Source organism: Salvelinus alpinus, chromosome 2 (genome assembly GCF_045679555.1).
Source record: "Salvelinus alpinus chromosome 2, SLU_Salpinus.1, whole genome shotgun sequence".
NCBI lineage: Eukaryota > Metazoa > Chordata > Actinopteri > Salmoniformes > Salmonidae > Salvelinus > Salvelinus alpinus.
The window spans coordinates 109,446,775-109,466,631 of record NC_092087.1 but is presented as its reverse complement, the minus strand read 5'-3'; the positions used below and the strand labels follow the sequence as shown (position 1 = coordinate 109,466,631).

Genomic DNA, 19,857 nt, shown 5'->3' with positions numbered 1-19,857 from the left:
GTTTGACGGGTCATATTTCAGAGGACGCATGACTCGACCTTCGCCTCCTGAGCCCATTGGGGAGTTGCAGCGATGAGACAAGATCGAAATTGGGGAGAAAAAACGGGGGTAAAATGATAAAAAAAAAAAAAAAAAATGACAACAAAGGTTGCATCCCAACGTGGCAATAAACAGAAGGCAAAGTGACCAGGACAAAATGAACTCAAACGTTTTACCATTGGAACACTTGATGTAATGATGTAATAATGGACAAAATGAACTCAAACGTTTTACCATTGGAACACTTGATGTAATGATGTAATAATGGATCCTATTCTACTGTATCTTAGTCTATGCATTACTCATCTCATATGTATATACTGTATTCTATCCTATTCTACTGTACCTTAGTCTATGTATTACTCATCTCTTATGTATATACTGTATTCTATCCTATTCTACTGTATCTTAGTCTGTGTATTACTCATCTCATATGTATATACTGTATTCTATCCTATTCTACTGTATCTTAGTCTATGTATTACTCATCTCATATGTATATACTGTATTCTATCCTATTCTACTGTATCTGTCTATGCCGCTTGTCCATATATTTATATATATATATATGAGTCACTGGCTTACTGGTGCTCTTCCATGCCGTCCCTAGGAGGGGTGCGTCACTTGAGTGGTTTCAGTCACTGACGTGATCTTCCTGTCTGGGTTAGCGCCCCCCCTTGGGTTGTGCTGTGGTGGAGATCTTTGTGGGCTATACTCGGCCTTGTCTCAGGATGGTAAGTTTGTGGTTGAAGATATCCCTCTAGTGGTGTGGGGGCTGTGCTTTGGCAAAGTGGGTGGAGTTATATCCTGCCTGTTTGGCCCTGTCTGGGGGTATCACCGGATGGGGCCACAGTGTCTCCTGAATCCTCTTGTCTCAGCCTCTGGTATTGATGCTGCAGTAGTTTGTGTCGGGGGGCTAGGGTCAGTCTGTTATATCTGGACTATTTCTCCTGTCTTATCCGGTGTCCTGGGTGAATTTAAGTATGCTCTCTCTAATTCTCTCTTTCTTTCTCTCTCTCGGAGTACCTGAGCCCTAGGACCATGCCTCAGGACTACCTGGCATGATGACTCCTTGCTGTCCCCTGGCCGTGCTGCTGCTCCAGTTTCAACTGTTCTGCCTGCGGCTATGGAAACCTGACCTGTTCACCGGACGTGCTACCTGTCCCAGACCTGCTGTTTTCAACTCTCTAGAGACAGCAGGAGCGGTAGAGATACTCAATGATCGGCTATGAAAAATAAACTAACGGCAAGGCCACAGAACATGACATAAGCAGAGCTGTGGGAGACCACCTCAAGCCCCTGGTAGAGCCGTGTGTGGTGTTTACCACTCCACCAGCAGAGCTGTGGGAGACCACCTCAAGCCCCTGGTAGAGCTGGGTGTGGTGTTTACCACTCCACCAGCAGAGCTGTGGGAGACCACCTCAAGCCCCTGGTAGAGCCGGGGGTGGTGTTTACCACTCCACCAGCAGAGTTGTGGGAGACCACCTCAAGCCCCTGGTAGAGCCGGGGGTGGTGTTTACCACTCCACCACGCCTTCAGCAGGCTTGAAAAGTGGGATTGATACTGATTTTCATACTAAGATGGACCAAGAGTCTGTTGATTGGTCGTTCATTTGTTAAAATCAAATCAAGCTTTATTTATACAGCACATTTCAGACATGGATGCAACACAATGGCTTCACAGGAGAAAACAATGAAAATAAACAGAAATATTTAGTACACAAAAATAACAGGATAAAAAAAACAGAAGATTAACAACTGAAAGACCAATGAGCATTCTAAGGAAATGCCATTGATTTAAACACTAATTTGATGCAATATCCAACCCAAAATATAAGCTTGTTTTTTAGGAGGGGCTCTGAACGACACTATGGGGGTGTCCACTGAAAGTTGACTAGTAACAACAACTGGGACATAAAAGACACCCACCATGAGACCCACTAAATATGCCCAAGAAGAGGCAAACAAAAGAAAAACCCACAACAAACTTAAAGACAGGAACCAAACCAAAAAGGTGGCGCAACTAAAGGTGTTGACTCTCCACATCTATCAAGACAACTGGAGCACTGGGCCAGACACTCTTAAATAGAACCTGGACCAGCTCAGGTGAAACACCTTCCCACTAACGAGATGGACAAGCCAGCACAGGTGTAACACATACTGACTAACGAGGTGACACCAATCAGTGCTCCCAACGTGCTAACGAGCTAAAGTCCAACCTCAAAACATAAATGGAAAAACCAAAGACTAACTAACACCTTAAGAGTTTGCTCACCAACAACAGAAAACAACTTCCATTTCACATTATAATCAACTACAATGCTTCACCGTCACCAATATAAACACGGTGTCTGTCTACTGGCAAACAACAATTGAAAACAATATGTATTTTTTATTATTCCCACAAAGATTTTTCTTTCTATAACTTCTAGAACTCTCGTCTTCCTAAAACTCACTAGCTTCTAGAACTCTCGTCTTCCTAAAACTCACTTGCTTCTAGAACTCTCGTCCCCTTGGAACGAGCCCAAACAAAACTCATCTCCAATACGGAAAACCGTGCAGTAAAAATAAATTGTGATCCATGGCAACGCACTGGCTAAACGCAAAACACAAAACATTTTGACTGCCCCCCTTGAGACAATCAGCAACCAGGTTGTTCTCACCACGGACATGTCTGATTTCAAGAGGAAACTCCTGCAATATCCGTAGTAACTTTCCACCTCACTGCAGAGCTTCTCTCTCTTTTCAGGGTTCACTAGATAGGCATGTTGTTGGATCGGGGCCCAGTACCCAATGTCATGCTCTAGTACATTACGTTTGGCACATGTGAAAATGAACCCTGATATTCTAAAAACAGGGCAACAATGTCAATATAATTGTACCCAAAAAACTGTCAGTTGATTGCATGAATAATTTTCATTACTAAATGTTACATGAAATGTAAATATGAAATATTTGATCGCATAGTATTATTTTCAACGGCTTTTCAATTACATTTTGCTAGTTGGGATAGCCCAATGTCAAAACACAGTTTTAACGTGTCCAAATCAATAACCAATATGCAGAAACAGTTTGGGATAAATTGAAAACCTAACATGTGGTATATACACAAACATCTGCCACAATAATTGTCTTTTTTTAAAACAAGCTCCTTATAAACTGCACAAGCACCAAAAACACTGTTGTTTTGACAAGTAGCAATAAATCACTGATATCGATTAGGGGGGAAATCAGGTTGTTCGTACTGTTGAAACTAACAACAAAAGAAAAACATGGAAATGGGAGATATATTTTAGCTCACTGGTTAGAGGACAACCTGCAGAAGACAGTCAGCTACATATTGGAGTGATGCATTTAAATTTAGGGGTCGCTAAACAAAGGAACACAACACTTATTTGTCTTAACTCATCGATATTATGTTGAAATCAGTTGATTCTGGGAATAATGTGTACATCACTGGTTAGAGGACAACTCTTTTTTTGTTAGTCACTTTGTGTTGAATCACATAAATAGTACTCTTTCAATTCAGAGCCTGGATTTCCCCCAATGAGCCTAATATCCATATCATGTTGAAACCAATTGATAAGGGGGCAAACGTTTAGGGTTCTACTTTGTGACATTCTGACTGAATTACTGCAGAGTATATTAATATACTATATATTAAAACATTCTACATTGAGACATTAAAATACTCCTACTACAATGTTAAAACATTCTACATTGTGACATTAATTCATTGATATCATGAAACAACTCCTTCATATATAAATGTTCTGATATTTGATCAGAGATCTTTTATCAGATTATCTCTGGTCACAGCTAAGACGTTTCTCTCCTGTGTGTGTTCTCTGGTGTACTGTCAGATGGCCAGATCGAACAAAACTCTTCCCACATTGATCACAGCTAAACGGTTTCTCTCCTGTGTGTGTTCTCTGGTGCACTGTCAGATCTCCAGATTGCCTAAAACTCTTCCCACATTGATCACAGCTATAAGGTTTCTCTCCTGTGTGTGTTCTATGGTGTATAGTTAGACAGCTAGAAGAAGAAAAACTCTTCCCACATTGACCACAGCTATAAGATTTCTCTCCTGTGTGTGTTCTCTGGTGTCGAGTCAGAGTTATAGATGCAGCAAAACTCTTCCCACATTGATCACAGCTGTACGGTTTCTCTCCTGTGTGTATTCTCTGGTGCACTGTCAGATGTCCAGATTGAATAAAACTCTTCGCACATTGATCACAGCTATATGGTTTCTCTCCTGTGTGTGTTCTCTGGTGTTGAGTCAGAGTTCTAGATGCAGCAAAACTCTTCCCAAATTCATCACAGCTGTAAGGTTTCTCTCCTGTGTGTATTCTCTGGTGTACAGTCAGATGGCCAGATCTAGTAAAACTCTTCCCACATTGATCACAGCTATAAGGTTTCTCTCCTGTGTGTGTTCTCTGGTGTGATACCAGATGGCTTAGATTGACCAAAACTCTTCCCACATTGACCACAGCTATAAGGTTTCTCTCCTGTGTGTGTTCTCTGGTGCAGAGTCAGAGAGCCAGATGTTGAAAAACTCTTTCCACATTGACCACAACTATAAGATTTCTCTCCTGTGTGTGTTCTCTGGTGTGATACCAGATGGCAAGATTGACCAAAACTCTTCCCACATTGACCACAGCTATAAGGTTTCTCTCCTGTGTGTGTTCTCTGGTGCAGAGTCAGAGAGCCAGATGTTGAAAAACTCTTTCCACATTGACCACAGCTAAAAGATTTCTCTCCTGTGTGGATTCTCTGATGAATTTTAATGCCTGATGAGGTGAATCTCTTCCCACAGTCAGAGCAGCGGTGAGATTTCTTCCCTGTGGGTCTCCACTGGTGTTTCTTGAGGTGTTCTGATGTGGAGAGACTCTTCTCTGCCTCTTCAGCATCATGTTGTTGTTGAGGCTCCCCAGATGATCCACGATAGTCCCGTATCTCTCCTGTGTGAACAACAAAGTCAGACGGTTAAAGGCCCACAACAGTAGAAATCCACTGTTTATTTGAGGTAAAAGGTGATGCCCAGAGGTCTGTTAAATTACTTTACAATTGTCTTAAGACAGTCAAACCTAATGAGGAAACCACTAGTTATGGATGTAGTATATCTGGTAATGAGGAAACCACTAGTTATGGATGTAGTATATCTGGTAATGAGGAAACCACTAGTTATGGGTGTAGTATATCTGGTAATGAGGAAACCACTAGTTATGGATGTAGTATATCTGTCTGGAACAAAAATGGTGAACAAAGATTTTAGTTTTCCACAATGTATTCTGAATATTACAGCGCAAGATCAGGAGTGCTACTCAAGGAAACTCACATTAAGCTCTGTGTCTATTCACTAATTCACCACCGTGTGGGAAAACTCAGGGGAGTTCTCATAGGCTGACAGCAACAATAGCCTCCATTTCCAGGTTGTTTATGAGTGCATTTCACATTACTATTGGATTACAACTGTTACGCTCGTTTGAATCTCCTGCTTAATATGTTTGTGTTATTGTCGCAAATCAACTGCTTTATACTTATAAAACACTTCAACCAGTAAAATGCTCTTTAGCTAGCTTTGCCATCAGCGTGAAACTGAGGGTTTGTACATTAAGTGTTTAACAAATTGGCCCACAACTTCACCTAACAATAACATAGACCTACTGTAGAACCCATAACTTCACCTAACAACAACATAGACCTACTGTAGAACCCATAACTTCACCTAACAACAACATAGACCTACTGTAGGACCCATAACTTCACCTAACAACAACATAGACCTACTGTAGGACCATAACTTCACCTAACAACAACATAGACCTACTGTAGGACCATAACTTCACCTAACAACAACATAGACCTACTGTAGGACCATAACTTCACCTAACAACAACATAGACCTACTGTAGGACCCATAATTTCACCTAACAACAACATAGACCTACTGTAGGACCATAACTTCACCTAACAACAACATAGACCTACTGTAGGACCATAACTTCACCTAACAACAACATAGACCTACTGTAGGACCCATAACTTCACCTAACAACAAGATAGACCTACTGTAGGACCCATAACTTCACCTAACAACAAGATAGACCTACCGTAGGACCCATAACAACAACATAGACCTACTGTAGGACCCATAACTTCACCTAACAACAACATAGACCTACTGTAGGACACATAACTTCACCTGATAACAACATAGACCTACTGTAGGACCCATAACTTCACCTAACAACAACATAGACCTACTGTAGGACACATAACTTCACCTAACAACAACATAGACCTACTGTAGGACCCATAATTTCACCTAACAACAACATAGACCTACTGTAGGACCCATAACTTCACCTAACAACAAGATAGACCTACTGTAGGACCCATAACTTCACCTAACAACAAGATAGACCTACTGTAGGACCCATAACAACAACATAGACCTACTGTAGGACCCATAACAACAACATAGACCTACTGTAGGACCCATAACAACAACATAGACCTACTGTAGGACCCATAACAACAAAATAGACCTACTGTAGGACCCATAACAACAAAATAGACCTACTGTAGGACCCATAACAACAACATAGACCTACTGTAGGACCCATAACAACAACATAGACCTACTGTAGGACCCATAACAACAACATAGACCTACTGTAGGACCCATAACAACAACATAGACCTACTGTAGGACCCATAACATCACCTAACAACAACACTTTAAAAAAACACTTACGTAAAAAAAAGCTTTTAACATATAACTATTTCTCTCAATACCATTTGTATTTAATTAACATTTTTATTTAATATATTTTTGTACCTTTATTTTACTAGGCAAGTCAGTTAAGAACAAATTCGTATTTTCAATGACAGCCTAGGAACAGTGGGTTAACTGCCTGTTTAGGGGTAGAACGACAGATTTGTACCTTGTCAGCTTGGGGATTTGAACTTGCAACCTTTCGGTTACTCGTCCAACGCTCTAACCACTAGGCTACCCTGCCACCCCGAATGTTCTCATAGGCACTATAGTATTGCCAGCCTAATCTTGGGAGTTGATAGGCTTGAAGTCATGAACAGAACTGTGCTTCAAGAATTGCGAAGAGCTGCTGGCAAACGCAGGAAAGTGCTGTTTGAATGAATGCTTACGAGCCTGCTGCTGCCTACCACCGCTCAGTCAGACTGCTCTATCAAATATCAAATCATAGACTTAATTATAATAAACACAGAAATACGAGCCTTAGGTCATATTCAATTTAATACCGCTCTTCACCAACCCAGGAAGGGGCGGGGACAAACAGGTGTTGTACCTCGTTTCCCTCCTTCAGGGAACAGTAATTATAGTCATAAAGGTACACTCCCTTTCAGTCGATTTCGGTACAACATACTATGGGGAAATCCAATCATTCCCCATGCCGACCAAAACGGATACTAAATGAAACGGCCCCTGGCAGACCACCCAGACCTGACCCTGCAAGATGCGTCAGTTTTGTAAATGTATTCATTGTCTTTTGTTTGAAACACTCCTGTCAATGTTGAGTAAGGATGCACACCTGATTACCCATATAGTAGTAGGACTAGTCTACCTGGTTACACATATAGAAGTAGGACTAGTCTACCTGGTTACACATATAGAAGTAGGAATAGTCTACCTGGTTACACATATAGAAGTAGGACTAGTCTACCTGGTTACACATATAGAAGTAGGACTAGTCTACCTGGCTACACATATAGAAGTAGGACTAGTCTACCTGGTTACACATATAGAAGTAGGACTAGTCTACCCGACAACACATATAGTAGTAGGACTAGTCTACCTGGTTACACATATAGAGGTAGGACTAGTCTACCTGGTTACACATATAGAAGTAGGACTAGTCTACCTGGTTACACATATAGAGGTAGGACTAGTCTACCTGGTTACACATATAGAAGTAGGACTAGTCTACCTGGTTACACATATAGAAGTAGAACTAGTCTACCTGGTTACACATATAGAAGTAGGACTAGTCTACCTGATTACTCATATAGTAGTAGGACTAGTCTACCTGGTTACACATATAGAAGTAGGACTAGTCTACCTGGCTACACATATAGAAGTAGGACTAGTCTACCTGGTTACACATATAGAAGTAGGACTAGTCTACCTGGTTTTTTTTTTTTTTTTTAATTTTATCCCCTTTTCTCCCCAATTTTCGTGGTATCCAATCGCTAGTAATTACTATCTTGTCTCATCGCTACAACTCCCGTACGGGCTCGGGAGAGACGAAGGTCGAAAGTCATGCGTCCTCCGAAGCACAACCCAACCTAGCCGCACTGCTTCTTAACACAGCGCGCCTCCAACCCGGAAGCCAGCCGCACCAATGTGTCGGAGGAAACACCGTGCACCCGCCCCCTCGGTTAGCGCGCACTGCGCCCGGCCCGCCACAGGAGTCGCTGGAGCGCGATGAGACAAGGATATCCCTACCGGCCAAACCCTCCCTAACCCGGACGACGCTAAGCCAATTGTGCGTCGCCCCACGGACCTCCCGGTCGCGGCCGGCTGCGACAGAGCCTGGGCGCGAACCCAGACTCTGGTGGCGCAGCATAGCACTGCGATGCAGTGCTCTAGACCACTGCGCCACCCGGGAGGCTAGTCTACCTGGTTACACATATAGAAGTAGGACTAGTCTACCTAGTTACAAATATAGAAGTAGGACCAGTCTACCTGGTTACACATATAGAAGTAGGACTAGTCTACCTGGTTACACATATAGAAGTAGAACTAGTCTACCTGGTTACACATATAGAAGTAGGACTAGTCTACCTGGTTACACATATAGAAGTAGGATTAGTCTACCTGGTTACACATATAGAAGTAGGACTAGTCTACCTAGTTACACATATAGAGGTAGGACTAGTCTACCTAGTTACACATAGAGAAGTAGGACTAGTCTACCTAGTTACACATATAGAAGTAGGACTAGTCTACCTGGTTACACATATAGAAGTAGAACTAGTCTACCTGGTTACACATATAGAAGTAGGACTAGTCTACCTGATTACTCATATAGTAGTAGGACTAGTCTACCTGGTTACACATATAGAAGTAGGACTAGTCTACCTGGCTACACATATAGAAGTAGGACTAGTCTACCTGGTTACACATATAGAAGTAGGACTAGTCTACCTGGTTACACATATAGAAGTAGGACTAGTCTACCTAGTTACACATATAGAAGTAGGACTAGTCTACCTAGTTACACATATAGAGGTAGGACTAGTCTACCTAGTTACACATAGAGAAGTAGGACTAGTCTACCTGGTTACACATATAGAAGTAGACCTAGTCTACCTGGTTACACATATAGAAGTAGGACTAGTCTACCTGGTTACACATATAGAAGTAGAACTAGTCTACCTGGTTACACATATAGAAGTAGGACTAGTCTACCTGATTACTCATATAGTAGTAGGACTAGTCTACCTGGTTACACATATAGAAGTAGGACTAGTCTACCTGGCTACACATATAGAAGTAGGACTAGTCTACCTGGTTACACATATAGAAGTAGGACTAGTCTACCTGGTTACACATATAGAAGTAGGACTAGTCTACCTAGTTACAAATATAGAAGTAGGACCAGTCTACCTGGTTACACATATAGAAGTAGGACTAGTCTACCTGGTTACTTCCGGAGACCTTCTCCCTTACCTCACCTCGCTCATCAACTCATCCTTGACCGCTGGCTACGTCCCTTCCGTCTTCAAGAGAGCGAGAGTTGCACCCCTTCTGAAAAAACCTACACTCGATCCCTCCGATGTCAACAACTACAGACCAGTATCCCTTCTTTCTTTTCTCTCCAAAACTCTTGAACGTGCCGTCCTTGGCCAGCTCTCCTGCTATCTCTCTCAGAATGACCTTCTTGATCCAAATCAGTCAGGTTTCAAGACTAGTCATTCAACTGAGACTGCTCTTCTCTGTGTCACGGAGGCGCTCCGCACTGCTAAAGCTAACTCTCTCTCCTCTGCTCTCATCCTTCTAGACCTATCGGCTGCCTTTGATACTGTGAACCATCAGATCCTCCTCTCCACCCTCTCCGAGCTGGGCATCTCCGGCGCGGCCCACGCTTGGATTGCGTCCTACCTGACAGGTCGCTCCTACCAGGTGGCGTGGCGAGAATCTGTCTCCGCACCACGTGCTCTCACCACTGGTGTCCCCCAGGGCTCTGTTCTAGGCCCTCTCCTATTCTCGCTATACACCAAGTCACTTGGCTCTGTCATATCCTCACATGGTCTCTCCTATCATTGCTATGCAGACGACACACAATTAATCTTCTCCTTTCCCCCCTCTGATAACCAGGTGGTGAATCGCATCTCTGCATGTCTGGCAGACATATCAGTGTGGATGACGGATCACCACCTCAAGCTGAACCTCGGCAAGACGGAGCTGCTCTTCCTCCCGGGGAAGGACTGCCCGTTCCATGATCTCGCCATCACGGTTGACAACTCCATTGTGTCCTCCTCCCAGAGTGCTAAGAACCTTGGCGTGATCCTGGACAACACCCTGTCGTTCTCAACTAACATCAAGGCGGTGACCCGTTCCTGTAGGTTCATGCTCTACAACATTCGCAGAGTACGACCCTGCCTCACGCAGGAAGCGGCGCAGGTCCTAATCCAGGCACTTGTCATCTCCCGTCTGGATTACTGCAACTCGCTGTTGGCTGGGCTCCCTGCCTGTGCCATTAAACCCCTACAACTCATCCAGAACGCCGCAGCCCGTCTGGTGTTCAACTTTCCCAAGTTCTCTCACGTCACCCCGCTCCTCCGCTCTCTCCACTGGCTTCCAGTTGAAGCTCGCATCCGCTACAAGACCATGGTGCTTGCCTACGGAGCTGTGAGGGGAACGGCACCTCCGTACCTTCAGGCTCTGATCAGGCCCTACACCCAAACAAGGGCACTGCGTTCATCCACCTCTGGCCTGCTCGCCTCCCTACCTCTGAGGAAGTACAGTTCCCGCTCAGCCCAGTCAAAACTGTTCGCTGCTCTGGCACCCCAATGGTGGAACAAACTCCCTCACGACGCCAGGTCAGCGGAGTCAATCACCACCTTCCGGAGACACCTGAAACCCCACCTCTTTAAGGAATACCTAGGATAGGATAAAGTAATCCTTCTAACCCCCCCCCCCCCCTTAAAAGAGTTAGATGCACTATTGTAAAGTGGTTGTTCCACTGGATATCATAAGGTGAATGCACCAATTTGTAAGTCGCTCTGGATAAGAGCGTCTGCTAAATGACTTAAATGTAAATGTAAATGTAAATGTTACACATATAGAAGTAGGACTAGTCTACCTGGTTACACATATAGAGGTAGGACTAGTCTACCTAGTTACACATAGAGAAGTAGGACTAGTCTACCTGGTTACACATATAGAAGTAGGACTAGTCTACCTGGTTACACATATAGAAGTAGGATTAGTCTACCTGGTTACACATATAGAAGTAGGACTAGTCTACCTGGTTACACATATAGAGGTAGGACTAGTCTACCTAGTTACACATAGAGAAGTAGGACTAGTCTACCTGGTTACACATATAGAAGTAGGACTAGTCTACCTAGTTACACATAGAGAAGTAGGACTAGTCTACCTGGTTACACATATAGAAGTAGGACTAGTCTACCTGGTTACACATATAGAAGTAGGACTAGTCTACCTGACAACACATATAGAAGTAGGACTAGTCTACCTGGTTACACATATAGAAGTAGGACTAGTCTACCTGGTTACACATATAGAAGTAGGACTAGTCTACCCGACAACACATATAGAAGTAGGACTAGTCTACCTGGTTACACATATAGAAGTAGGACTAGTCTACCTGACAACACATATAGAAGTAGGACTAGTCTACCTGGTTACACATATAGAAGTAGGACTAGTCTACCGAGTTACACATAGAGTAGTAGGACTAGTCTACCTGGTTACACATAGAGTAGTAGGACTAGTCTACCTGGTTACACATATATAAGTAGACCTAGTCTAGCTGGTTACACATATAGAAGTAGGACTAGTCTACCTGGTTACACATATAGAAGTAGAACTAGTCTACCTGGTTACACATATAGAAGTAGGACTAGTCTACCTGATTACTCATATAGTAGTAGGACTAGTCTACCTGGTTACACATATAGAAGTAGGACTAGTCTACCTGGTTACACATATAGAAGTAGGACTAGTCTACCTGGTTACACATATAGAAGTAGGACTAGTCTACCTGGTTACACATATAGAAGTAGGACTAGTCTACCTAGTTACAAATATAGAAGTAGGACTAGTCTACCTGGATACACATATAGAAGTAGGACTAGTCTACCTGGTTACACATATAGAAGTAGGACTAGTCTACCTGGTTACACATATAGAAGTAGGACTAGTCTACCTGGTTACACATATAGAAGTAGGACTAGTCTACCTGGTTACACATATAGAGGTAGGACTAGTCTACCTAGTTACACAGAGAAGTAGGACTAGTCTACCTGGTTACACATATAGAAGTAGGACTAGTCTACCTAGTTACACATATAGAAGTAGGACTAGTCTACCTGGTTACACATATAGAAGTAGGACTAGTCTACCTGGTTACACATATAGAAGTAGAACTAGTCTACCCGACAACACATATAGAAGTAGGACTAGTCTACCTGGTTACACATATAGAAGTAGGACTAGTCTACCCGACAACACATATAGAAGTAGGACTAGTCTACCTGGTTACACATATAGAAGTAGGACTAGTCTACCTGACAACACATATAGAAGTAGGACTAGTCTACCTGGTTACACATATAGAAGTAGGACTAGTCTACCTAGTTACACATAGAGTAGTAGGACTAGTCTACCTGGTTACACATAGAGTAGTAGGACTAGTCTACCTGTCCTGCGCGCAAATGTAGGCGCCGGAAGAACTTCCGGCGCCGGCAGAGATGGCCGCCTCGCTTCGCGTTCCTTGGAAAATATGCAGTATTTTGTTTTTTTATGTGTTATTCCTTACATTGGTACCCCAGGTAATCTTAGGTTTCATTACATACAGTCGGGAGGAATTACTGAATATAAGAGCAACGTCAACTCACCATCGTTCCAACCAGGAATATGACTTTCCCGAAACGGATCCAGTGTTTTGCCTTCCACCCAATACAATGGATCTGATCCCAGCCGGCGACCCTATGCGACGCCGTAAAAGGGGCAAACGTAGCGGTCTCCTGGTCAGGCTTCGGAGACGGGCACATCGCGCTCCACTCCCTAGCATACTACTCGCCAATGTCCAGTCTCTTGACAATAAGGTTGATGAAATCCGAGCAAGGGTAACATTCCAGAGAGACATCAGGGATTGTAACGTTCTCTGCTTCACGGAAACATGGCTAACTCAAGAGACGATAACGGAGTCGGTGCAGCCAGCTGGTTTCTTCACGCATCGCGCCGACAGAAACAAACATCTTTCTGGTAAGAAGAGGGGCGGGGGTGTATGCCTTATGATCAACGAGACGTGGTGTGATCATAACAACATACAGGAACTCAAGTCATTCTGTTCACCGGATCTAGAATTCCTCACAATCAAATGTCGACCGCATTATCTACCAAGGGAATTCTCTTCGATTATAATCACAGCCGTATATATTCCCCCCCAAGCAGACACATCGATGGCCCTGAACGAACTTTATCTTTTTGTAAACTGGAAACCACACACCCTGAGGCTGCATTCATCGTAGCTGGGGATTTTAACAAGGCTAATCTGAAAACAAAACTCCCTAAATTCTATCAGCATATCGATTGTGCTACCAGGGCTGGTAAAACCCTGGATCATTGTTACACTAACTTCCGCGACGCATATAAGGCCCTCCCCCGCCCTCCTTTCGGAAAAGCTGACCACGACTCCATTTTGTTGCTTCCAGCCTACAAACAGAAACTAAAACAACAAGCTCCCGCGCTCAGGTCTGTTCAACGCTGGTCCGACCAATCTGATTCCACGCTTCAAGACTGCTTCGATCACGCGGATTGGAATATGTTCCGCATTGCGTCCAACAACAACATTGACGAATATGCTGATTCGGTGAGCGAGTTCATTAGAAAGTGCATTGACGATGTCGTACCCACAGCAACGATTAAAACATTCCCAAACCAGAAACCGTGGATTGACGGCAGCATTCGCGTGAAACTGAAAGCGCGAACAACTGCTTTTAACCAGGGCAAGGTGACCGGAAACATGACCGAATACAAACAGTGTAGCTATTCTCTCCGCAAGGCAATCAAACAAGCTAAGTCCCAGTACAGAGACAAAATAGAGTCGCAATTCAACAGCTCAGACACAAGAGGTATGTGGCAGGGTCTACAGTCAATCACGGATTACAAAAAGAAAACCAGCCCCGTCGCGGACCAGGATGTCTTGCTCCCAGACAGGCTAAATATGTTTTTTGCTCGCTTTGAGGACAATACAGTGCCACTGACACGGCCCGCTACCAAAACCTGCGGGCTCTCCTTCACTGCAGCCGAGGTGAGTAAAACATTTAACCGTGTTAACCCTCGCAAGGCTGCAGGCCCAGACGGCATTCCCAGCCGCGTCCTCAGAGCATGCGCAGACCAGCTGGCTGGTGTGTTTACGGACATATTCAATCAATCCTTATCCCAGTCTGCTGTTCCCACATGCTTCAAGAGGGCCACCATTGTTCCTGTTCCCAAGAAAGCTAAGGTAACTGAGCTAAACGACTACCGCCCCGTAGCACTCACTTCCGTCATCATGAAGTGCTTTGAGAGACTAGTCAAGGACCATATCACCTCCACCCTACCGGACACCCTAGACCCACTCCAATTTGCTTACCGACCCAATAGGTCCACAGACGACGCAATCGCAACCACACTGCACACTGCCCTAACCCATCTGGATAAGAGGAATACCTATGTGAGAATGCTGTTCATCGACTACAGCTCAGCATTTAACACCATAGTACCCTCCAAACTCGTCATCAAGCTCGAGACCCTGGGTCTCGACCCCGCCCTGTGCAACTGGGTCCTGGACTTCCTGACGGGCCGCCCCCAGGTGGTGAGGGTAGGTAACAACATCTCCACCCCGCTGATCCTCAACACTGGGGCCCCACAAGGGTGCGTTCTGAGCCCTCTCCTGTACTCCCTGTTCACCCACGACTGCGTGGCCATGCACGCCTCCAACTCAATCATCAAGTTTGCGGATGACACTACAGTGGTAGGCTTGATTACCAACAACGACGAGACGGCCTACAGGGAGGAGGTGAGGGCCCTCGGAGTGTGGTGTCAGGATAATAACCTCACACTCAACGTCAACAAAACAAAGGAGATGATTGTGGACTTCAGGAAACAGCAGAGGGAGCACCCCCCTATCCACATCGACGGGACAGTAGTGGAGAAGGTGGAAAGTTTTAAGTTCCTCGGTGTACACATCACGGACAAACTGAATTGGTCCACCCACACAGACAGCGTTGTGAAGAAGGCGCAACAGCGCCTCTTCAACCTCAGGAGGCTGAAGAAATTCGGCTTGTCACCAAAAGCACTCACAAACTTCTACAGATGCACAATCGAGAGCATCCTGTCGGGCTGTATCACCGCCTGGTACGGCAACTGCTCCGCCCACAACCGTAAGGCTCTCCAGAGGGTAGTCCGGTCTGCACAACGCATCACCGGGGGCAAACTACCTGCCCTCCAGGACACCTACACCATCCGATGTCACAGGAAGGCCATAAAGATCATCAAGGACAACAACCACCCGAGCCACTGCCTGTTCACCCCGCTACCATCCAGAAGGCGAGGTCAGTACAGGTGCATCAAAGCAGGGACCGAGAGACTGAAAAACAGCTTCTATCTCAAGGCCATCAGACTGTTAAACAGCCACCACTAACATTTAGCGGCCGCTGCCAACATACTGACTCAACTCCAGCCACTTTAATATGGGAATTGATGGAATTATGTAAAAATGTACCACTAGCCACTTTAAACAATGCCACTTAATTATAATGTTTACATACCCTACATTACTCATCTCATATGTATATGTATATACTGTACTCTATATCATCTACTGCATCTTGCCATCTTTATGTAATACATGTATCACTAGCCACTTTAAACTATGCCACTTTATGTTTACATACCCTACATTACTCATCTCATATGTATATACTGTACTCTATACCATCTACTGCATCCTGCCTATGCCGTTCTGTACCATCACTCATTCATATATCTTTATGTACATATTCTTTATCCCTTTACACTTGTATGTATAAGGTAGTAGTTGTGGAATTGTTAGGTTAGAATACTTGTTGGTTATTACTGCATTGTCGGAACTAGAAGCACAAGCATTTCCCTACACTCGCATTAACATCTGCTAACCATGTGTATGTGACAAATAAAATTTGATTTGATTTGATAAATGTGCCCATTTGGGGATGTCTGATGGTATTTCTGATTGTCTTAACGCACCACCACTAATGAGTTGTGGAGCTTTTCAAAGTAATGTTTTATTCACCTCAAACAGAAAATAAACAAAGTTTAATCAAAATCAATTGCAAATGACAATAGTTCCTCAAAGTATTTGAAAAATATTTCCAGCTCTCACCCTTTCAATAACCACTCGGCATGAAAAGGAAAAATGTAATGCTCTGATCCAGTGAAAATGTCATAAAATACCCAATTACTTCTTATCCTTTGCACAAATAGCCAACAGCTGTGTCTGTCCCGAACTCACTGGCGCGGGAAACTAACAGCCCAGAATATGTTATACAATGTTGCAAGCTCGCTATCTCGAGTTTTGGGCCGACCCAGGTGATAGCTGATACAATGTTTCAAGATCGTTGTAGACAGGCCATTTGCAGCAAATGTGATTTTGGGATATTTTCTACCTGCAGGCTGCAATGTTTTTATTTGTTGGCTTTATGTAGGCTATTTTTACATAGTTGGCAATGGCAGTGAAAGTCACTTTTAGATTTGTATAATTTTAATTTAGATTAAATGTAGATTAACCACAGACAATGATTTTGAGATACTACTATAAATGAAATGAAACTGTTCCACGAAAATGTTTATATGAATATCATAACTGGTAACTGGTAGAAATGGTCAGATAACTTGGCACTCCAAATGGAAAAGGTTGCCGACCGCTGGCGTAGCCCATTACAGGAAACTTCAGGAGCATAACGGTAGAATTTCTCTCTTCTGGTTAGGTTATCTTGATCTCTGGCTCCCTCGAGTCATTTGTGTGTCTTCATTATTAGATCAAACAGCGTGCTTAAAGCATCAGACCAGTTCAGTACATATAGTTGATTTAATTAAAACACATGGGGTGTGTCTATATATGGAAAAATACATGTTATAACATTTCAACCAATCGTTTGGTAGAAAGAACAGACGACTCTTGGTTGACCAAGATGTACTTTAGGTGGGGACACAAGAACATGATTTTGGGGGCAACGCAGGAATGGCTTCGGTAGAAGTCTCTGAATGTCCTTGAGTGACCCAGCCAGAGCCCGGACTTGAGCCCGATCTAACATCTCTGGAGAGAACTGAAAATAGCTGTGCAGTAATGTTCCCCATCCAACCTGAAAGAGCTAGAGAGGATCTGCAGAGAAGGATGGGAGAAACTCCCCAAATGCAGGTGTGCCAAATAAATTAGCTAAATGAAAGAGGGAATTTTTTTTTAATCAATTTTAGAATAAGGCTTTAAAGTAACAAAATGTGGAAAAAGTCAAGGGGTCTGAATACTTTCCCGAATGCACTGTATACAGCACCACCTCCCCCATAAGCATTCCTGTCTTTTCTGTAGATGTTATATCCCTGTATTGCTACTGCTGTATCAAAGGAATTATCTCAGTGAGTTTCAGAGATGAACAGTACAGTGCATTCCAAATTCAATAGGCAGACAAGTAAACAAAAACGTTTTCAAATAAAAACTATTCCAGAAAATGTCAAAGCGTATATAACGCCCGTCCAAGAGACTGTCGACCAATCGCGTTCACATTGTCATGCTGTGACACGCAGTTCCTAAGCTAATTCTCACAAAATCCCTTTTTAAAGTCAGGGTATGAGTCGAGAAACATGCCTATTTTCCTTGAAAGTACGTAATGTCACGATTGCAAAGCTATACGATATTACAGAGAAGAAGTAATTCATGCCAATGTTCTTTTCTTTTAGCTGTTAATACGAATCGAAAGGAGTTTCCAATATCCTCATTTCTTAAAGTATTTCTGGTGATAGCAAGTGATAGTGATACACAAGCTAGGTCTATTTGAAACATTGCCATCCCATGGCAGCATTTACCAGCCACCAGGTTCAGAAGCTTTAAAACCACATAAAAAATATTATATTTTTGCCCAAAGTTAAGATATAAATTATTCAAACTGAACATAATTCATGCTGGTTATTATTTAAGGCTATTTTAGTTTGAGTCAAAGATAGTTTTGGAATAGTTTCATTTTTCAAACAGGTTTATTATTTTATTTCAGTTTACTAAATAGTTTCCCCCTAATATTTTTTTCTATAATAAGCATGGAGGTTTTCCCTATCAACCAGTCATAGGTACTGGCGATAAAGCGCCTCGTAACCTAGCTGGGAATGGGACAAATGGAACCCTTCTGTGGTAACAGACAGGGGCGATTTGTAATCAAATCTAATTCCCAGGAATGGGGTTCATATGAACCACAGAGACTGTGTGTGGGATAATAACATGGCCCTGTCCAACCCTGCTTGTTCCCTTGACTCCGCTACCAACCACCAATCTCCAACAGGGCCCTTAACCTGTATCACTAGACACCTCATAGTGAGCTACAGGTAAGAATCAGCAATGAATCCCAATAATGAGACACCTCTGGGGAGGGGACAAACGGAACCCTTCTGTGGTAACAGACAGTCTGGTGGCGATTTTATGAATTGTTCAGCAGTCTTATGGCTTGGGGGTAGAAGCTGTTGAGGTGGCTTTTTGGACCTAGACTTGGTGCTGTGGTACCACTTGCCGTGCGTTAGCAGAGAAAACAGTCTATAACTTGGGTGACTGGAGTCCCTGACACTTTTGTGGGCTTTCCTCTGACATCGCCTATTATATAGGTCCTGGATGGCAGGAAGCTTGGCCACAGTGATGTACTGGGCTGTTCGCACTACCGTCTGTAGCGCCTTACGGTCAGATGCCGAGCAGTTGCCATACCAGGCGGTGATGCGTCCAGTCAGGATGCTCTCGATGGTGCAGCTGTATTACCTTTTGAAGATCTGGGGACCCCTGCCAAATCTTTTCAGTCTCCTGAGGGGGAAAAGGTTTCGTTGTGCCCTCTTCATGACTGTCTTGGTATATACCCACGTGGGTGATTAAAAGATGAACTGAGGTCCACACTCCAGTCCAGTTGATGGTGGTAATACATCTTAAAGTTGGTTGCCAACCGCCATATAAAGTCCAAAGAGGAAAAAGAAGCGCTTAGGAAGGAAAAATGACGAGAAACGAATTCGGTTTACCGTTTGGGGCGTCGCGACTGGTTACCTATTTTGATGTGATATGAAAGTATTGTGTGAAATTATTTTGATGTGAAAGTATTTGAAATTATTTTGATGTGATATGAAAGTATTATGTGAAATTAGGGAGTAACGGGGACAGCAATCAGCAGTAGAAACAATAACAAAGCGTACTCCCTGCCTGTTTCGGTAAAAAGCTGAGGGATGGGGATGGAGAAATGCAACCATCCATGATACCAACATTCTAGTTTTAACCATGTTTTGGGGATATACAGTGTTTGTTTATATTTACTGACAAAC

The 19,857-nt window shown here is 43.5% G+C and overlaps 3 protein-coding genes and 1 long non-coding RNA gene across 4 annotated transcripts in view; 1 reads left to right on the top strand and 3 right to left on the bottom strand.

The window, feature by feature from the left end:
• LOC139550433 (uncharacterized) overlaps positions 1-19,857 on the bottom strand; it is a 401,870-nt gene that overhangs the window by 111,024 nt on the left and 270,989 nt on the right. The window lies entirely within an intron of this gene.
• The window catches only part of LOC139549547 (zinc finger protein 664-like), a 238,764-nt gene that overhangs the window by 27,722 nt on the left and 191,185 nt on the right, over positions 1-19,857 (top strand). The gene's annotated exons all lie outside the window — the stretch shown is intronic.
• Positions 1-19,857, bottom strand: part of LOC139548377 (zinc finger protein ZFP2-like) — a 372,237-nt gene that overhangs the window by 282,204 nt on the left and 70,176 nt on the right. The window lies entirely within an intron of this gene.
• LOC139552205 (zinc finger protein 391-like) overlaps positions 1,652-19,857 on the bottom strand; it is a 29,387-nt gene continuing 11,181 nt past the window's right edge. Inside the window, exon 4 of the mRNA XM_071363694.1 lies at positions 1,652-4,471. Within this exon, the coding sequence (XP_071219795.1) occupies positions 3,842-4,471 (630 nt within the window). The 3' untranslated portion in view covers positions 1,652-3,841. The remainder of the gene's footprint in view (positions 4,472-19,857) is intronic.